Below are 17,893 nucleotides of genomic sequence, written 5' to 3' on the forward strand. Positions count from 1 at the left end.
TTGCATAAACTTCAAAAAAATCTAGCATCTCTTAACACGAAAAAAAACACATATTTTGCACGTTTAATGTGGAATCTATATAATTTTTTCTTTCATTATGTGTTAGCAATCATATGGTAAGGAAAAAAATTGAAAAAATTCTAATACCAATGTGTAAGAAAACACATAAGAAGTTGTAAATTGGAATAATTCTAGAGTGCTGCTAAACGAATCCTAAAATTAACTGAGTACACCCTACTACCTAAATATTTATTGAATTACTAATTTATCCTAATATAAAATGACCAAAAAGGATATATTGAATTGTGAAACAAATATAATTTTAATAAGTACATCCTACTTATCATATTCAACCCTAATCAAACAAAACATTTTAATTATTTCCAGTCAATTGAAAAGATTTTCCAGTCAATTTTCCAGTCCTTGTATTGCCCAAAGTAGAGCATCAAGAAGCAAGGATGTTGAATGACAATCATCAAATAGGAGAAATATCAGCATAACTTGAGCTAAATACTACTCCAAAAGCCTATCATGGGGAGAAAATTAATTTAGACAGTTTTTCTTTCAGTTGAGAAGTTCAAAAAATCTTCGTTTGGAAATGAAGTACGTTCAGTAGCCCGATCTAAGAGTTCATCTGAGAAAGTAGCAGGCATTCAGGAGAAAGGCAACACTAAATCTGCGGAGTAAAAGAATCCGTGCAACTTTTCGTTTCATAAAAAGAAAGACGAAGCTAGCTCTAACTCTTCTCTAGGTAAACGCAAGAAAAATAATGTAGAGCATGTTGAATCCATCATTAATCTTAAATCAATACATACAGAGTGCTGATGGAGTTCTTGTGGGGGGCTGGGTAGGTTTTTTTTAATATTTTATTTTTATAAATAAATCTTTTTAATTATTTCATTTGTAAATATGTATTATTAGTTTTTAAATTTATTTAAATAGGGTGTATTAGGGGTATTTTTGGTAGTTAAATAGGGTGTACTTAGTTAATTTTATATTTTGATTTAAATATTATGGTGTACTTAGATCATAGGGTGTACTCAATTAATTTTAGGGTTCGTTTAGCAACACTCTAATTCTAATACCCGTGTGTTAGTAAATACCAGAGACATCATAAATTAAAATAATTCTAATACCCATTTTAGGTAAATAAACATGTCATAATACAAAACGACAAAGTTATAGATTATCTTCGGAAGCTGTTAGGATTTGAGACGTATCCGCTTCTACCAGATAAAGAAAGCCAATATCCGTTACCATTATCCACTTGCAAGATGCAGAATTTGTGCCCATAGAATATCGTTTCTTTTGTCCATGACCGCTGGGTGACCTATGGATAGATGTTTTTTTAAAAAAATTTGGCCCTTTTGGCTAAGAAAGCAAAGAATATCGTTAATCTTTTCATAAATAAACAAAAAGAATATTGTTAATCATGGGCGCACAGAAAAAATTTCCTTTTTTTGACTTTTAGGAAATGCTCATGTCGTGATCCAGAAAAATGGCCGTTGGGACTTAAAGAGATGAACAGACTCCCCTCAAAGAATTGAAAAGACAGAATTGCCACCAAGAGATTCTGTATGGAATAGTAGAAACAGAGGATTTATATCCACTTTGAGCCAAAATCTGCACTGATATAAGTGAAAAGAGGCAAGCAAAACAAAGGAAACTAATACACAAATAACAGAAACAGGCTTTGAATCTGTTTCATTTTATAATATTATTACGTTCATATCAGTTGAGCTATGAAAACAAAACTGTGAAGAAACATCAAGCTTCCCCTTTGAGGTTTGGCACTCAATTTTTGACAATTTCTAATTAAGCTCATAGCAAAAACCACCATGATACTATATAGTCAAGGAAAAGTACTGGACAACCACCATCCAATAACATAGATTGAACAAATAGGTTCAAACAAAACCTGTGTCTATACAAAAAATAAATCAGCTATGGTTCTTCCTTAACGAAGAAACTTTGAGGCAAGCTAAAATCTTCCTCGTGATTCAGAATATCCGTCTCCTCATCGTCTGGTTTCTGAAATTCAAGAGAGAAAATGGTCAAAATGTACAATATGTCTAAAGAACAACAAGAGATAGAGACATAATTAGTCCCTTGGGACCATTTGAATGTTCCATATGGAATATTTTCAGTAATTGTTTATATCAAGTCTCACATCAAACTTCCTTGTATCATATGTGACCCTCACCCCTTGCACCATCACTCATATCAGATAGTCTAGTACAGCTATTTTCTTTTTTCAAATATTCCATCAAGGCCTACCCTTTCACTTGATGTATGCCTAAAACCTAAATTATGCAGCTTTTTATCCCATTCACCTATAGTGCAGTGCAGAGATGCACAGATTTTCTGTACTTGGATAATTTTCTTCTTGAATATAAAGCTTATAGCTATTTAAAATCTCATATTCTGGACTTGGCATTGTGATTGAGTTTTTTTTTTCTGGTCAAGTCATTGTGATTGAGTCTAAACAGACGATTATCAATGAATGTGGATATTCTGAAGTTTAACAGTTCATCATAACATGAAGAAACTAGAAATATGGAAAACTGACAGAATCAAATAAATTAGGTACCAGCATTTCCAAATTATAGAACCGCTCTAGCAATTGTAGAACCTCGTCAGCAGAGAAGTGTCGATCAAAGCTGTGAAAATAACACAAGATAGAGTAAGGCTACGCGTCAGAAAATGGAGGTTCGCTGGAATAAGTGCGATAAAACCCACAAACAGAAATGTGAAGCAGAACAAACCTTCTCCGAAGGAATTCCATTAAACCATAAAGAACAAAATGACGATGTATGCCTGCGCGTAAACGAGTTGTGAAATGCTTATATATTTTCAACTAACATGGTAATGCAAGATCTAAAAAGGAAACTGAATTGTCTTTGATTGTCTTATTAATTACCCCTCGTGCATGAATTCCTACATATAGCTTAGCCTCCAATGTGAAAGTTTATTGCATTCAGGCAATGATTATTATATCTCCCCTTATATTATTGACTTGAACCATCAGATTTCAAATTCAATTCAGCGAAAATCATAAGTGTAGTCCTGAACTTTTCCTACCATCAGTAAAAATGATAGCTTTCCCTCCAAAAATTAAGTAGCAACGAGAAATATTATCCATCCCAAGATTGAAGAATGTGATTAGGCACATGCTAATTAACCACCTGTTTTTACCAACCAAAATTGATGCTTTACATCTAACCCCCACCAAAACCACTCACATAAATAATCAAAATTGGAAATCCAAAGATAAGAAACTGAATTATTAGGTTTGATTAATTCGAAAAAACCTGCCTTGTAGCTTGACGGGAGGATAAATTTCAAGAGCTTCTAACAGTCTAAGCTCCAATTCAACCTGTGATTGCTCCTATTAAACATTAAAAAAACATACAAAAAATAAAATCAACATAAATCTTCCATTATATGTGTAAAGAGAACCAGAGAGAGAGAGAGAGAGAGAGAGAGAGAGACCTTTGGGAGAGAAGAAGCAGAGGAAGGGGGAGCTTTGCATGGAGAGTGTACGGACATACCGTCTTGTTCCTCTTCTCTTCCTTTACCACCATTTCTCTCCATTGAATTCAATGATATAAAAAATTTCGAACGAGACCCTAGAGCTTGTATAAAATATTTTACTAGGTTAAACTGAATTCGGAAAGTGAAAACGAAAGCAATTATGTTCTGTTGTTTTTTTAAAAAAACTTTTCTTCCCTAGGTTTTCTGGTTTGATCCAACGCCATCTCTGAAATTGAAGTGCCTATGTTGCTGGGCTTCTGGAGCAAGCTAGCAAGCAAAGCCAGCCCATGTTTTGTCCTCGTCTTCAATGGACCGTGGCATTGGACGCGTTGACTTTATTGACTTGTTGAATTGAACTTGGCCCAAAGAGAAGTAAACATGTTTTAAATAATTGAGCTTCTAATGCCAAATTAATTCTGTAATTACAATTGTGCTAAAATCAGCTGAGCTTTTCAACCGTTTATAGTCTGATTTTTTTTTTCTTTCTAATTTTCAGAAAAAGGGCCTAAAACCCATAATTTTGTAAATGAGAACTGCGCTTAAAACACAATCATTTATACATAGAATTGTCTATAAAGAGCATTTTCACTCACCACGATAATGTTCGTTGCCGTTAAATGAATTTAATTATGAGATTTTGTAGTATGTTGATTAAATCACACTAATTCAGCGTTGGAGATAATAATGGTCAGCACCAAAGAATCAAGAAAACCACAAGCTAACATTCTCCTCGAAATGATGAAAACAACATCAAAATTTTCCCAACCACCAGGGTGCCAATAATAATGCATGATATGTAGGCCGACAAAGACAAGAGCCAAGTGACCCCACTTTTGTAACGGCTGCTTCAAATGCAATTGCATACGTTGGTTGAACTTCAACATCATGCGCCATCTTCTTTTTTTTTTTTTTTTTCTTTTTCCTTTTTCTTTCTTCCTCTTATTACATTATAGGAAAAGGCAAATAATTCATTTCTTTTCCTTAGTAGGCGATATATTCGATGACCTGAGTTTTTAACTACCTAATTAACTAACTTTGATGGTTCATAAATCACAACCTAAAGTTGAGTGATACAACCTTTAAATTTGGCGGATACTACTACCCTCTTTTTCTAGCAGGAAATATTCCTCATTCTTTCAAATAACAGTTTGACATATATATATAAAAGATTTATTAAAAATCCAAAAGAAAAACTTATGAATATATGTCAAATTGTCATTAATAGAAATGTAGAAATTCTTACTTACAGAAAAAGGTGAGAAGTACTCTCCAAATTTGACAGCTAAACCCTATTACCTCGATGGATTGTTTTCCCTCCACTTGTAGTTTGATTTATATTACCCAACTTCACGATCTTCACTTTATACTTTTACCAATTTCATTTGATTCTTTTCTAAAATTTAATTAACCAACACTAGATTTTGCAAGTAGGTTAAATCATGGGCAATTGTGGGTTTGTTTTATCCAAGCGCCATTTCTGACATAAGTATTGTTCTAAACAGAACATTAAGAAGTACTTTGACTCCAAATGCTACATGAAAGAACATGCCTTGCGAAACACATGACATCACTCTCTGCTTAAAAATTTGTCTTCTTTATATTTTAATCATGCGCATGGCATAACCATTTATATCAACAAACAAAGAGTATTTTAGTTTAATTAGAGGAGAACCTTAAGCTAGAAGACAAAAAAGCCATGCCAATGTGCCACCAATAACTCTCTCTCTCTCTCTCTCTCAGTTAACAGTCTTCCTCTCTATTATTGTTGGCTTACAACTTTAACAGGCTCTGTGATCTCTCTGAGATTCTCTCACCCAAAAGCTTTCAACGCCATAAACCCCAAAACTCTGATCTCTGGGTAATTGGGTTTGGTTCTCTGCTGCAAAACTATCCATCCACTTTCTTAAAGCAATACATTTTTTGCGTTCTGTGATAAAAGAAAATAGGAAAAAAAGAATTGATTTTTCTCTGTTTCCTCCGCTTCATACATATAATATAAACAAACCCATCTCCTCGTTTTCGACGTTCATATATGCTTTAATATCATTCAACTTACCGGTTTGCTTTGCCTACCTACTCTCAAAGTCCCTGCAATTCGTTGACAATCTCTCTTTGGAGGTCTGAAAATGGCTTCAGTGATCAGCCCAGTTCACTCTCCAATCCGTACTTGTCAGTTTTCTTCGCTATACTTATCATCCAATAAGATTTCACCTTCGTTTGCTCTGCTCAAGGCTTGGTCACTTTCTTCCAAAGCTTCAAGCTTGACCTTTTCGCCGTTGCCGGAGACCATAAAACCTTTTTCGCCGGTTGAACTTTCCGGCAAGGCCTTGAAATTTTCCGGTTGGAGTCAAGAGCTGAGACGGCGAGGCTCTGTTGAACTTCCGGTTGCTAAGGCTGCAGCTGCTGATGCAGAGGGTGCTGAGATTGAGAGTGCTGCTGGGTTGGACTTGCTAATCTTTTCTTTTTACTTCCTCTTTAGTATGAAATTTCGAAACTTTTTTATCATATGATTGGTTGCTGAGAAATGGAGGGAAAGAAAAGGAAAAAAAAAACCTTAATAGTTTCATGGTTTCTGTTGCTTTTGTCTTTCTAAAAGCTGAAAACTTTGACTCAATCGAGTTACTTCTAAAAGGTCCTGTTTTTTATTTGTTACTTTGAACTTTTAAAAATGACCCATTTAAGATTTTGATAGTGAAGTTTCTGTGGTTCTGTTCTTTTAACAAGACTTGTATTCATAAGTGCAGGTATGGAAAGCCTTCAAAGAGCTTTTCTGAGAAATTTCCTTTCTTGATCACTGGCTTCTTTTTCTTTATGTGGTGAGTGTTCATAATTTTTTCATTCATTTTTTATGGTGATTATTTATTTATTTCAAGAGGCCAATGCAGATGTTCATGATTTTCTGGTTTTCATTCAGGTACCTATTGAATGTCATATTCAATATACTCAACAAGAAGGTCTACAATTATTTCCCATATCCATAGTATGTATATCCTCGCCAACTGACTTTTATCTTGAAACTCAATCAAAATTTCTTCACTAAACCTCTGATTGCTTTGGTCTCACGTTTATTTTGGTTTCTGTATAATTTTAAAAATTCACAATTATTCGGATTTTAACCCCTTTTGCAGCTTTGTTTCTGTTATACATCTCCTTGTTGGGGTGGTGTACTGTCTTGTTTCTTGGTCCATTGGCCTACCGAAGCGGGCAGTAAGTATCAGTTTCTTTCTGCAATTGTTTTCTTCCCTCTTCAAGCCACAATATGGTTTCCACTAAATGCTGTAAATTTGTTGTCCATCCAGCCCATTGATAAGGAGCAATTGGCACTACTGACCCCAGTTGCATTCTGTCATGCCCTTGGACATGTCATGTCCAATGTTTCATTTGCAGCTGTTGCTGTGTCTTTCACACATACCATTAAAGGTATGATCTCTAACTTTGCATTTTGAGTAAAGATGAGAGACAATCAAGTTTACAGCAGCTCACCTTATATTTGTCCGCAGCCCTGGAGCCGTTCTTCAACGCATCTGCTTCTCAGTTTGTTTTAGGCCAACACATTCCCTTGTCCCTGTGGCTATCGTTGGCCCCTGTTGTTATTGGTAACTCTTTAATCTTTGATCTTCTTCCATTTCATTTTATTCCTTTCTCTGACATGTTGATCATATTACTCTCACATGCCAATTATAGCATACGCATACGCACACGTCGGTGGCAAATTTTTTAAAGCTGAAATGGCCAGAGCACCCCTCAAAATTTGAGGACAGCATAGAGCTGGTCCTCTTTTTATATTTACTGAAGTTAACTTCTATTTTAGGTGTGTCCATGGCATCATTGACTGAACTTTCCTTCAACTGGCTTGGGTTTGGTAGTGCAATGATTTCAAACATTGCATTCACCTACAGAAGTATCTATTCGAAAAAAGCAATGGTAAGCATCATCTAATCAAGCCATTTTCTTCTTTTTTTTGGTAGTGCTGAGTAAATTCTAAAATAGGATTTCCCTTAATGGAGTTTGCACTTACATTTGATCTTGATCAATTAAAATATATTTTTTACTTCAACAGACTGGAATGGACAGTACAAATGTGTATGCTTACATTTCAATAATTGCTCTCTTGGTTTGCATCCCGCCAGCACTACTTGTAAGTCCATCTTTTTCACAGAAATTGAACTCCAGTATTGAAATTGTTCTTAATCAACCAAAGATACTCAGACAGAACTGTTGGATGCTTTGTTTTGATGTCAGATTGAGGGACCCCAACTGCTGCAATATGGATTTAGGGATGCTATTGCCAAAGTAGGCCTTTACAAATTCTTGTCTGATTTATTCTGGATCGGAATGTTTTATCATCTGTACAATCAGGTAAGCTATTGACATGCTGCATCTAACTCTTCCTTCAACCTAAACTATACAAAAACATGGTGTTTAATTATTAACTACTTCTGGGGTTACAATTGCAGCTAGCTACTAACACTTTAGAACGGGTTGCACCGCTAACGCATGCTGTTGGAAATGTGTTGAAGCGTGTCTTTGTGATTGGTTTCTCCATTGTTGTGTTTGGTAAGTGCTTTTACCTAAAATATGATTGGCTTCTCTATTGTGGTGCTTGTTGTTTACCTTATTCAAATCACATGCACCTCAGACCTTTTTAAGCAGAAGCCAGCCATCACACACTCTGTTTCTCAGTGAAGATATATTTCATTTAGCTTGATAACGCAGTTTGTCAAACAGTATGAACACGAGTAGCGTTGTATTATGTCTTCATCATTTATTGGCTCCATGTTTGGCAGGCAACAAGATCTCTACACAGACTGGGATTGGTACTGCAATAGCAATTGCTGGTGTTGCCATCTACTCCCTAATTAAAGCAAACATAGAAGAGCAAAAACGGGTAAATTATTTTATTTTATTTTATTTTTAGGTTTCTTTTTAGCAATGAACTTCTTGTTCCTTTTGAAGTACCCATTTTCGCTCGAACTCACATGGGTGAATCTTATATCATACATTTCAGAAGGCTGCTGCAATTTCCACCTCATAGGTTTAGAGCATTGGATGAGGGTGCTAAGCGCACAGTTGATGCTCCAGTTTGAATTTGGTGGATCAACTTAAGAGGCTAGTTTGTGGTGGATGCTTACACGAAATAAAAGCTCCGAGAAATAATGAGAAAAAATAATAATTTCGGGTCACAAGCATCAGGAGATTACGAAATTGAAAAGCTCATTGGATTTTCAAATGTGGTGTTGTATTGTTACCAAACTGCAAGTGATCTCCGAAGAGACTTGATCACTTTTGTAATAGCAAAGCAAAGCCACTTTTTGGCTGGCGCTTAAAATCTCTGAATAGGTGTCTACTTTTCTTCACAGAATTTTCAATGCCATAGTAACCTCAGCGTTGCACATCCTCTCACATCTCTCAGTCATCCTAATTAGTCGAATGAAATACAGTGAGCAATAATAAACGTTTAATGGACGATTATCGCAAATTAAGGTTGATTTTGTGCTACAATGCATTTTTCAACCAGCCACGCAACCAAGCAAACTCTTGGCATGCAATTGTCGTTACACTCAGTTTAGTTAAGCAATTCACGTTGCTGAAATATATGAAGAAGGAAAACCCACGGAAAAAATAGCAACATAAATAAATGGACTGCCTGCGAGACATCTTTGGGCAAAAAACATTTTCCTACAATTATTGGCAACAACTTAAGGTTTCCTTTCCCGTCTAACAATCTACTCTTTCATTTTCCCTCAAAAAGCAAAAGAAATACATAAGAAAGAAAAAAGATTTTAAAAAATTAGGATCTAGGAGGCTATTATCCTAGCATTCATCCTGCCAAGCCTTGATGGAGCACAATCAGGTAATATACAATGCGGATGAAAGTACATAGGAATGAACATATGAGTACGAAGTGAATCACTTTTGCAATCAGATTTCCAAACCAGAACGAAGCCAACCTGCAAGCAGAAGCATAATCACCAATCAGAAATGCGGTTGATGCAAGAGACCCAGTTAGGGGCATCAAAGAAAACATCTAGTGTTTCTTCAATACCACTCCCCTCCCAGACCCAGCATGTGTCAAAATTTACCTATATCTATTAGGCATATCCAGTGCTGTAATTGAGATTAAACAGAATGTTCCTGCGAGTCTCTGAACCCATTTGAATTTTGAACCTTTTAGCCAAGGAATCTACACGATCATCACTCTCATAATCCATCTCTCGCATACATCGCCTTCTGACCTTTTTCAATGTTTCTCTTGATGGTTCAAATCCAGCATTAACCTGTCCAAACACTTGTTAAATTCTTCACAGAGAGCAAAATATGTACTATGAGCAAGGTGAACCCATCAATCACAAAAAAGAATGCAGTTACCATGTCATCAATCGCAGAGAGAGCAGATTTTGGATCTTTGTTGACGAGATGAGCATCTACAAGTAATGAATATGACTTAGCGTTGGGTTTGACGCCCAGACTTACCAAGTGCCCAAATACGTTAGAAGCTTCTACAGTCTGCCATACAACCATACAACTAGTTCAGTAAGGTGTTAGCATGTTTTACGTGTGTGATGCAAATGCAAATTTTGACTCTTATGGGTGTGATGCAGGCCCATAAGAAAATCATATTTCTGCCCCAACTGGCTCCACACAAGAAGGTAGAGAAGCCAGTCCTAAGAATACGGCACAACTGCTGATAAGGGCTAATGAGAGAGAGAGAATGCAATTCACCTGCTTGAACTTTCCAAAAGCATACATGAGAGCATTGTAAGAATGAATATCAGGGGTCAATTCAAAGCTGGAACTAATTGCATCAAAAGTTTGGTAAGCTCGCTCGATGTGCCAGATATTTGCACAACCTAATATGATGCAATTCAAAGCAGCAACAGACTTGTAAGGAGGGTCTGCACGGCTCAAATTCTCTAGTTGATAATACACCTGGGGCATATCAATATGTTTCAAGTTAGAAAGGTGCAAAAGAAAACTTCATAAAAGCATTCACTGGATATGCGTAGAACATAGTCACGTATGATACATCGCATGTCTTGTGAGTCAGGATATTAAGGTCCATATATTCATCAACCAGAATAAACAACAAAATTAAAATAATAGAATAATAGATAAGACAAGAGTACTAGCAGATAGAAAGAAGGACATACTGAGTCCAAAGTTTCAAAACCTCCCTTGGAGCATGCCACAACCAAGGGATGTAAAGAGGTAAATGGAGAGAACAGTTCCTCTTCTTTATCAGAATTGCCATAAGCAGACTCATATTCATGAAGAGTACTAAATGCTCTTTGTAGACTCCCTAGCGATGCAAGGGCACAAATCTTCCCACGGTAAGATTCTGGATTAGGGGCCTTCTTTTGGCGCAATGAACGCCGTAAGATTGCCCATGATGCATCCAGTAGAGTAGTACTGTGCGTCCTAGCGGCAGTTGCGAGTGCCGACACAAGCAATCCTTCATCTACAGAAAGAAAAACAGAAGGTCTTGCTTGCTCACCCCTGGCAATCCATTTGGCCATAAACTCCAGAGCATGAAATGCTAACTTGCTGTTATCAACTTGCAGAGCAACTTCTGCAATATAGTTGCATATGTTCCAGGGCGGACAAAGAGCTTTGTTCTGATCCATTGACTGATAACATAAAAAAGAACAAACTTACATGAGGAAACATCAAGCAGAATTTTCACCTCCTCAGTCTAAATATCTACGGTTTGAATCATATACCTTGCACTTGTCAATTATTGAAACCAAGATATCTAGCTTTCCCTTATCGGCACAGCCTTGTACACAATCTCTGAACACCGCCATTGACAACATATAACCAGATTTTAAAGTCAAATCTATATATTTCAAGGCAGCATCAATTCGGTCTGTTTGAAACAGCATGCCGACAACCAAGTCATATGACTCATCATCAGGCGGAGATTCCTTCCCTGTCTGCAACATCCTGATACATTAAAGTGAAACTGATTCATGAAATATGAATGCATACATTAAGGACACAAACGGCCTCAATCAGTAGTTCAACATGACAACTTTCTTCCACTAATTATACATGTTATGACTAAATGCAAATCACCATTTCATTAATGTAAGAAAAACAGATAACGAAAGCTTAACAGAATCATAACCACAATGCACAAAGAGCTGACCTTTCGAGCAATTTCTCAGCTGCATCGGTCTCTCTGGCCTGGTGCATGGACTTGAGGACGAGATTAAACGATGCCGTGTTGGGCGTGACGCCATAGTCCTCCATATGCCCGACCAGATCGAGCATCAGCCCAGGTGAGGCTCCGGTCATCAAATTGGCCCTCAAGTAATGGTTATACAAGTTCACATCGGGCTTATTGGGCTTCCCGTTCTTGTCCAGAGACCGAATCCAAAACTCGAACAGCTGCTTCATGTCTGCCCATCTCTGCGAGGTCATCCAATCTGCGAACACATTCATTAGGCTCTGCACGTCTAGGGTTTGCGAGAGGGCATGGATGCGAGAGCTAGGGGATTGGTTGAGGAACCCTATGGGGAGCAGAGACTGAGTCATGGACGAGTTGGGGATCGGGTTTCGCCAGTTCTCGTTGTACAAGGGGCTTCCGGAGGCTGGGTTCGGAGGGAGCGGGGTCGAGGGGATGGGATGAGTTGGCTCGGCGAGTTGGAGCTCCTGCGAGAGAAATGAGAAGGTTGTGATGGTCTTGAATCCCGGGTTCGGGTTTAGGGTTTTGGCCAGCGTTCGCGTGCGTGCGAGGATCGCCATTTGTGTCGCCATTGTTGGAGCTCAGTGACAGTGGGAGTGGACTGTGATTAGTTTAGGGTTTTGAGGTTTGTATCATGGTCAGAAAGGTGAACTGGTTATCGTGCTGTGCGGCCCGCTTCTGGGAAGGGCAGTATGGTAATTTGAATTTTCTAATGGCATTTTAGATATTATCAGTAGTATAATCTGTTTTCTTTTTTTTGGGCCTAGTATTAGAGTTCTTATGGGCTCTCAATAGAAACCATAAAAACTGCACTCTGCTCAAACTTTAGGCCCATTTTAGCTATACAAGCCCAATGTGTTGCTAATTTTCTGTGAAACCCAATGGCTCTGTCTCCAACCCAAAGTGTATACTGAATCATGCTTTTGCTCTCATGTAGGAGAGATTCTTGGGTGTCGCCGGTTATATCATCACGTGAATCTATCTCTATCATCACGTCATAGAACATCACCAATAAGATAAGTAATACTAAACTACCTTAATGATTGAAGTTGGTAATTAAGAATAATTTCCTCATTATTTTATACCATTTTCTTGGCTTTCTGGTTAATTCTTTAATAACACAGTTGTCAGCCAAATTGGTTTTGCATTACAGCAAATCAACTTTAAAAACTCAGAATAAGACAATCATTAACAAGGCTTGCAAGTAAAACATTTTCACAAGCATGCATTGCATACACACATATCGGCTGTCAATACTAACACAACAAACAAAAAGACCAAGAGGGCCACACAGATCAAATCCAGCAAGCTTAACAAACAGTTTGATGAGAACATCATCACATGGACGGCTTGGATGTTGGTAAAGATCAAATGATCACAAAATTATTTTGGTTTTTCTTTTTGTTGTTGTGAATTTCATAACCGAATAAAAAGAAGAAGAAAAAGTGTTTCTTTTTCCAAGTGGTGTTAAGGTAGCAAAGGAAGACTTTGATTGATTTCACTGTGAACTTTATTGTTGTTGAAGGTTCTATTCCATTTAGGAGAGAGAGAGAGAGAGAGAGAGAGAGAGCATCTGCCTTTTGTTTCTGTGGTCCAGTTATTCTCCTTTGGGCCGGTTCCGAATTTCAAATCCCCAATCAAACACTTTCGAGACTCGTCCAATAAAGTCATCCAAAAGCAACCACAGAATTTCAAAGAATGCATGTCTAGTGTTTCTCCTTTCGGCCTCTCCCCCCACCTAATATAGTTGCTTGCATTGACCCACTTCATACGAAACTAAAACTTAATTACTTAACTAAACCCTTTTGATTAACTTTCATTAATGTTTCGTGATATTCTTGAGATATTGCAGAGCACCGACATAGTGTTAGTGTTGTTCTTCTTTCTTTCTTCCTGTAGAATGTTTCAGACTGATATTGTTGAATTTAATTAAATATGGTGACTGGAAAAAAGCATGGCTATTGGCTTCTGTGCTGTTTCAGACTGGCTTTTATGAAGAAATGCGTCATAAGTGTCGAGTCATCACTCCATTGGTTTCTTGGTGTTACCCTATTTTCAAATACTTGTATGCTGCTGCTGACATGTGTGGCATGGCTTGGGAGTGGAGGTGCATGCCTTTGAGTTCAACTTCAAGCTATACATAGGTTGAGTATGTCGACCAAAAGCCAAAATCCTCTGCAATGATTTAGGAGCAAGAGACTAGGCTAACCCATTTAAGAATCAAATAAAATGAAGAGTCATTTGTTGGTCTTGGGTTATTTCTATTGGATATGTCACATGTTTAATTCATTCCGTTAAAAATCACTTACGCATGCGTTAACGACTGACCTTATTAAATGTGATTGATGAAAATTTCAACATATCATATGTGTTTGTCACAGTATAACAAATATTTAGTCAAATTTTTTGCATGCCAAGCTTTATGAGATGGGAAAGGAATAGAGAAAAAGTTTTGGTTTAGCAGCTGGGGATGATCCAGCTTCCCTAATGCCTAGCTTTCTATATAGCTTTTGGGCTGAAAACTTTTCAACGTAGTTTTAGAAACTTGGAAATAAAGATAGAGAAAAAGCAGCAGCAAATTCAATTCACCCATCTGTACCCCAAAAAAAATTGAATTCACCAATATGCAAAAGCCATGTCCGCAGCAGAGATAGTGATTGCATGCCAAAAATGAGATTCTTATGCCTGATATCCCCAATCAAAAGCAAAAAATAGGACACCACAGTGCTAGCTCATTCTGACAACACATAGCATAAAAGATCTCCAAGAACCTCATGGTGGGGCCGCCAGAGAGTACCAACCTAGCTAGGTTAAACCAGGGTGGGTTAACTTTTGACCACCCACTTGAGTTTAAGACCGTTTACAAACAGTCAAGTACATGACAAAAGCCATCAGCTTGCTCAGCTCCCTAGAACTCTCTCCCCTAAAGCAGCATTCTGCCACATAATTTAAAAAACAAGCTTAATTAAAAAAAGGTTTAAAACCATATCAGATACAGATACCCACCGTCCTTCTCTCTCATATTATTTGCCTACTAGAAATCTCCATTCTGTACATCACAGCACCCTCTCTCTCTCTCTCTACACACTATCTCTCTCTCTCTCTCTCTCTCTCTCTCTCTGGAGCCATCTTCATTTCTAGCTCAACCAACTATCATTTTCTCTTAATCTTGCATCAATCATGGCTGCTTTAGTGTATATAGTGATTTTATTGGCCCTGACTGGCCATTCAAGTAAGCTCTCCTGGATTGTGCTTTAGTGTATATAGTTCTTTTTCTTTATTTTCACAATCTTAGTTCTTAGATGTGAAGGCTGTAGATCATTGCAACCCTTTAATTCCCATCAAGGAAGAGCTTCTCCTAAGTGAAAAAGTTTTAATCTTTCTTCTCTTTTGTTTTCTTGCTCTGTTTTCTCACCCCATCTGATAAATGTCTCCATGATAACACCTTTACTTTGTACATTAGAGCTCAAATATGCGGCCAAAAATTGTTCTTGAAAGTGTCTTTCTTTCTGGTTTTCTTGAATGGAAAAAGTATTTTCTTTTATCTGGATTTAATGCTTTCATTTTCTTTGAAGAAAATTGAACTGATTTCCCTGCTTTTTCTGGGATAGGTGCTACTTATTGCATATGTAAAGATGGAGTTGGTGACTCGGCCCTCCAGAAGGCACTGGATTATGCTTGTGGAGCTGGAGCTGACTGTATTCCCATCCTTCAAAACGGTGCGTGTTACCAACCCAACACTATCAAAGATCACTGCAACTATGCTGTCAACAGCTATTTCCAAAAGAAGGGCCAAACTGCACAGAGCTGCGATTTTGCAGGCGCTGCTACACAGAGCCCAACTGCCCCAAGTAAGTTCAATCCTTCTAGGCCTCTCACGTGCTTTGAAGATTTTTTTTTTTTTCCTCGTAATCACTGATTTTATTTTTCTGTGTTTTTTTTCCTTCTTGGTGATTAACAGCCTCAAGTTCCACTTCCACCTGTGTTTATCCTTCAAGTTCCAGGTAGGTGTCATGGTTTTTATGTCTGATATTGAATCTTGACTTAGCAAATTTTAGCGAGCATTTTGTCAATGTCTTTAAATGCATTTTCCCATTTTCCCACCTACTGGAAAGAAAAAGAAAATACCACAAAATTAAAAAACCTTGCTTTTGGAACAGAGTTCTTTGTAAAAAGCTTTCTTGTTCTACATATGTGGATTTAATTCCTTTGCCCAAATATTGTTCTACCGCAAAAATTCCTTTGTTTATGATTGTTGAATTGAATTTGATCCCATTGTCAAGAATCTAGCTCCCCTGCATTTTCTTCTAATTTATGTGGGGGTTGATGGTAGGTACAACCTCTCACTCTGTACTTGAATGTTTGTTCTGAATAAGCATCAACAACTGGTAGAGTAATTTTCAAGAGTGTTCATGAGCATTTTTGGGGACAGTCATTAAGAAAAGTAGATCTACCAGGCCCCTCCATTAGTTAACTTAATAATGTCTTAGGTTGATTTCACAGACTCACAGCTGTGAGCTGTCATTTAGTAGATATATCGTAAGCTCTTTGCCCTCCTTCTTCCTGCATCTTGACATCTCGATCTCACTGATCTCAGCTTGACATATGTTTTACTACACATGCCACTATAATTAAGGTCCCCTTGGCCTTTGCTTACCTTGCAACATGTTTAATCTTTCAGCTTGTATATGTAATTAGCAGAAAATTAAATTATCACCCTTAACATAATTTTTATATTTTATTATACCATGTGTTGGATTGAATCTGGATTTTGTTGTTGTTCAATCTCTTTTGTTCAGCCAAGCAGGAACTGGCTCTACACCTACTACAAACTCAAGCACAACTCCAAGCACAACCCCGACAACAGGCACAACTCCAACCACAGGAACCACTCCAACCACGGGAACCACTCCAACCACAGGAACCACATCTCCATCATCAGTGTTTGGGATAAGCCCCACCGGGAGTGGCAGCCTCACCGACAATACTGGTGGTGTGGCTTCTATGAAAGGCACAAACTGCTTGTTTTGCTCTCTGGCTTCAACTCTCTTGTTCTCAGTGTTTTTGCTGCTGTGGGGTTGATCAGCTATAGGCTAATGAGCAAAAGGGAGGGAGATACACATTGGTGGGGGGTTTATGTGGATTATAAAATTTTACCATGGTCAGAAATATGGGTGGGGGGGTAGGCATGTAATATGACATTTGGGTTGTTTAGGGAATTGGAAAACATCTGCAAAGGTAAAACCCCATTAGGGTTTTCTTTGTTTTTGCTTTTGTTTTTCTTCCTCCAATGTGAAAAAGCTGGGAATTCGATTCCATTTTGAGTGGTGATATATATGACTGCTAGTGCTGCCTATATGGTGGGGGGTAGGCAGAACCTGATCTCTTCTTTTTAGATTTTTCCTTTTGTATATGTGTATGAGAGTCGAGAGAGGCAGTATTTTTTAATTTAATGGAACTATGCTACCCCTACCATTCCTACCCTATCATGTCATATTATTTGGTAATTTCCAATCATGTCATATTATTTGGTAATTTCCTTCTTTAGCTTAGTGATTAAAAGTCATGTCATATTGTTAGGTAATTTCCTTCGTTAGCTTAGTGATTAATCATATATCCCGTGCATCCGAGGTCTTGTGTTGAGAGGTGTCACAATCACCTATAATTTAGGCCTCTTTCTTAAGCCGCGATCACTTTTATTAATGCCTTATCATATAGGCTTACCATCAACTTACGTATCCTAGTGCTGCAGCTGCACTACCAAATTTGTGGCCGAACTTTGTTGGTGCATCACTGGCCAAAATTGAAAAGGAGAAAGGGACTCGCTTCCTTTTGGTCGCATCTATTCTATCGGTTCAAACTCATAAGTTTGGTAGATTTTATTTTATTATCTAATCCGATGTTAGTGTAAGTGGATAAAATTGGAGTAGGGAAATCATCACTCTTTATAAATATGTAGAACCAACTTTGTCAAAAGTTCTATTTATAATTTCAAATAAATACAAGACAGCAGAAATTAAACCAAAAATATTAACTTTTACACCGTCAAATTCATAGAAAACTGATTAAATTGAATCGAACTTGTCCATTAATTAGAAAATAAACCAAAATTATATAACTAAAATAGTAGGGCTTAATTGTAGCAATGGTCACTAAATTATAACAACAAAA

General features: G+C 37.4%; 4 protein-coding genes across 4 annotated transcripts; 2 read left to right on the forward strand and 2 right to left on the reverse strand.

The window, feature by feature from the left end:
* Positions 1-1,786: 1,786 nt before the first annotated feature.
* LOC110751299 (chromatin modification-like protein) lies at positions 1,787-3,781 on the reverse strand. The gene is made up of 5 exons (XM_021951741.2): positions 3,493-3,781; positions 3,316-3,388; positions 2,766-2,817; positions 2,591-2,660; positions 1,787-2,031 (listed from the first exon to the last, which is right to left on the reverse strand). Exons 1-5 carry the CDS (start codon positions 3,592-3,594, stop codon positions 1,945-1,947), a joined length of 384 nt encoding a protein of 127 aa, XP_021807433.1. The 5' UTR covers positions 3,595-3,781; the 3' UTR covers positions 1,787-1,944.
* A 1,431-nt stretch (positions 3,782-5,212) lies between these two features.
* LOC110751308 (triose phosphate/phosphate translocator, chloroplastic) lies at positions 5,213-8,932 on the forward strand. The gene is made up of 12 exons (XM_021951752.2): positions 5,213-5,974; positions 6,279-6,350; positions 6,449-6,514; positions 6,663-6,741; positions 6,834-6,954; positions 7,035-7,130; positions 7,346-7,458; positions 7,595-7,672; positions 7,777-7,893; positions 7,992-8,091; positions 8,322-8,422; positions 8,543-8,932. The coding sequence occupies exons 1-12, from the start codon at positions 5,661-5,663 to the stop codon at positions 8,567-8,569; spliced, it is 1,284 nt and encodes a 427-aa protein (XP_021807444.2). The 5' UTR covers positions 5,213-5,660; the 3' UTR covers positions 8,570-8,932.
* Positions 8,933-9,150: 218 nt separating this feature from the next.
* On the reverse strand, positions 9,151-12,388 carry LOC110751306 (Tetratricopeptide repeat (TPR)-like superfamily protein). The gene is made up of 7 exons (XM_021951751.2): positions 11,684-12,388; positions 11,256-11,478; positions 10,686-11,162; positions 10,258-10,464; positions 9,904-10,041; positions 9,618-9,812; positions 9,151-9,485 (listed from the first exon to the last, which is right to left on the reverse strand). Exons 1-6 carry the CDS (start codon positions 12,292-12,294, stop codon positions 9,627-9,629), a joined length of 1,842 nt encoding a protein of 613 aa, XP_021807443.1. The 5' UTR covers positions 12,295-12,388; the 3' UTR covers positions 9,151-9,485; positions 9,618-9,626.
* A 2,258-nt stretch (positions 12,389-14,646) lies between these two features.
* On the forward strand, positions 14,647-17,208 carry LOC110751372 (Carbohydrate-binding X8 domain superfamily protein). The gene is made up of 4 exons (XM_021951824.2): positions 14,647-14,954; positions 15,334-15,573; positions 15,684-15,726; positions 16,522-17,208. The coding sequence occupies exons 1-4, from the start codon at positions 14,903-14,905 to the stop codon at positions 16,802-16,804; spliced, it is 618 nt and encodes a 205-aa protein (XP_021807516.2). The 5' UTR covers positions 14,647-14,902; the 3' UTR covers positions 16,805-17,208.
* The last annotated feature ends 685 nt before the right edge of the window (positions 17,209-17,893 follow it).

The sequence above is a fragment of the Prunus avium genome, chromosome 1 (assembly GCF_965620075.1).
Source record: "Prunus avium chromosome 1, drPruAviu1.hap1.1, whole genome shotgun sequence".
Classification (NCBI taxonomy): Eukaryota; Viridiplantae; Streptophyta; class Magnoliopsida; order Rosales; family Rosaceae; genus Prunus; species Prunus avium.

Excerpts from the sequence above, each read along its gene's own strand:
- LOC110751299 (XM_021951741.2), bottom strand. The coding sequence starts at position 3,594 with ATGGAGAGAAATGGTGGTAAAGGAAGAGAAGAGGAACAAGACGGTATG. Across the intron at positions 3,389-3,492 it reads CTGCTTCTTCTCTCCCAAAG|GAGCAATCACAGGTTGAATT; the intron begins GTCTCTCTCTCT and ends AATGTTTAATAG. Across the intron at positions 2,032-2,590 it reads TCTATAATTTGGAAATGCTG|AAACCAGACGATGAGGAGAC; the intron begins GTACCTAATTTA and ends CTTGAATTTCAG.
- LOC110751308 (XM_021951752.2), top strand. The coding sequence starts at position 5,661 with ATGGCTTCAGTGATCAGCCCAGTTCACTCTCCAATCCGTACTTGTCAG. Across the intron at positions 5,975-6,278 it reads GAGATTGAGAGTGCTGCTGG|GTATGGAAAGCCTTCAAAGA; the intron begins GTTGGACTTGCT and ends TCATAAGTGCAG. Across the intron at positions 7,894-7,991 it reads TTTATCATCTGTACAATCAG|CTAGCTACTAACACTTTAGA; the intron begins GTAAGCTATTGA and ends TTACAATTGCAG.
- LOC110751306 (XM_021951751.2), bottom strand. The coding sequence starts at position 12,294 with ATGGCGACACAAATGGCGATCCTCGCACGCACGCGAACGCTGGCCAAA. Across the intron at positions 11,163-11,255 it reads CAATAATTGACAAGTGCAAG|TCAATGGATCAGAACAAAGC; the intron begins GTATATGATTCA and ends TTATGTTATCAG. Across the intron at positions 9,813-9,903 it reads TCTCTGCGATTGATGACATG|GTTAATGCTGGATTTGAACC; the intron begins GTAACTGCATTC and ends GTGTTTGGACAG.
- LOC110751372 (XM_021951824.2), top strand. The coding sequence starts at position 14,903 with ATGGCTGCTTTAGTGTATATAGTGATTTTATTGGCCCTGACTGGCCAT. Across the intron at positions 14,955-15,333 it reads GGCCCTGACTGGCCATTCAA|GTGCTACTTATTGCATATGT; the intron begins GTAAGCTCTCCT and ends TTTCTGGGATAG. Across the intron at positions 15,574-15,683 it reads ACAGAGCCCAACTGCCCCAA|CCTCAAGTTCCACTTCCACC; the intron begins GTAAGTTCAATC and ends GGTGATTAACAG.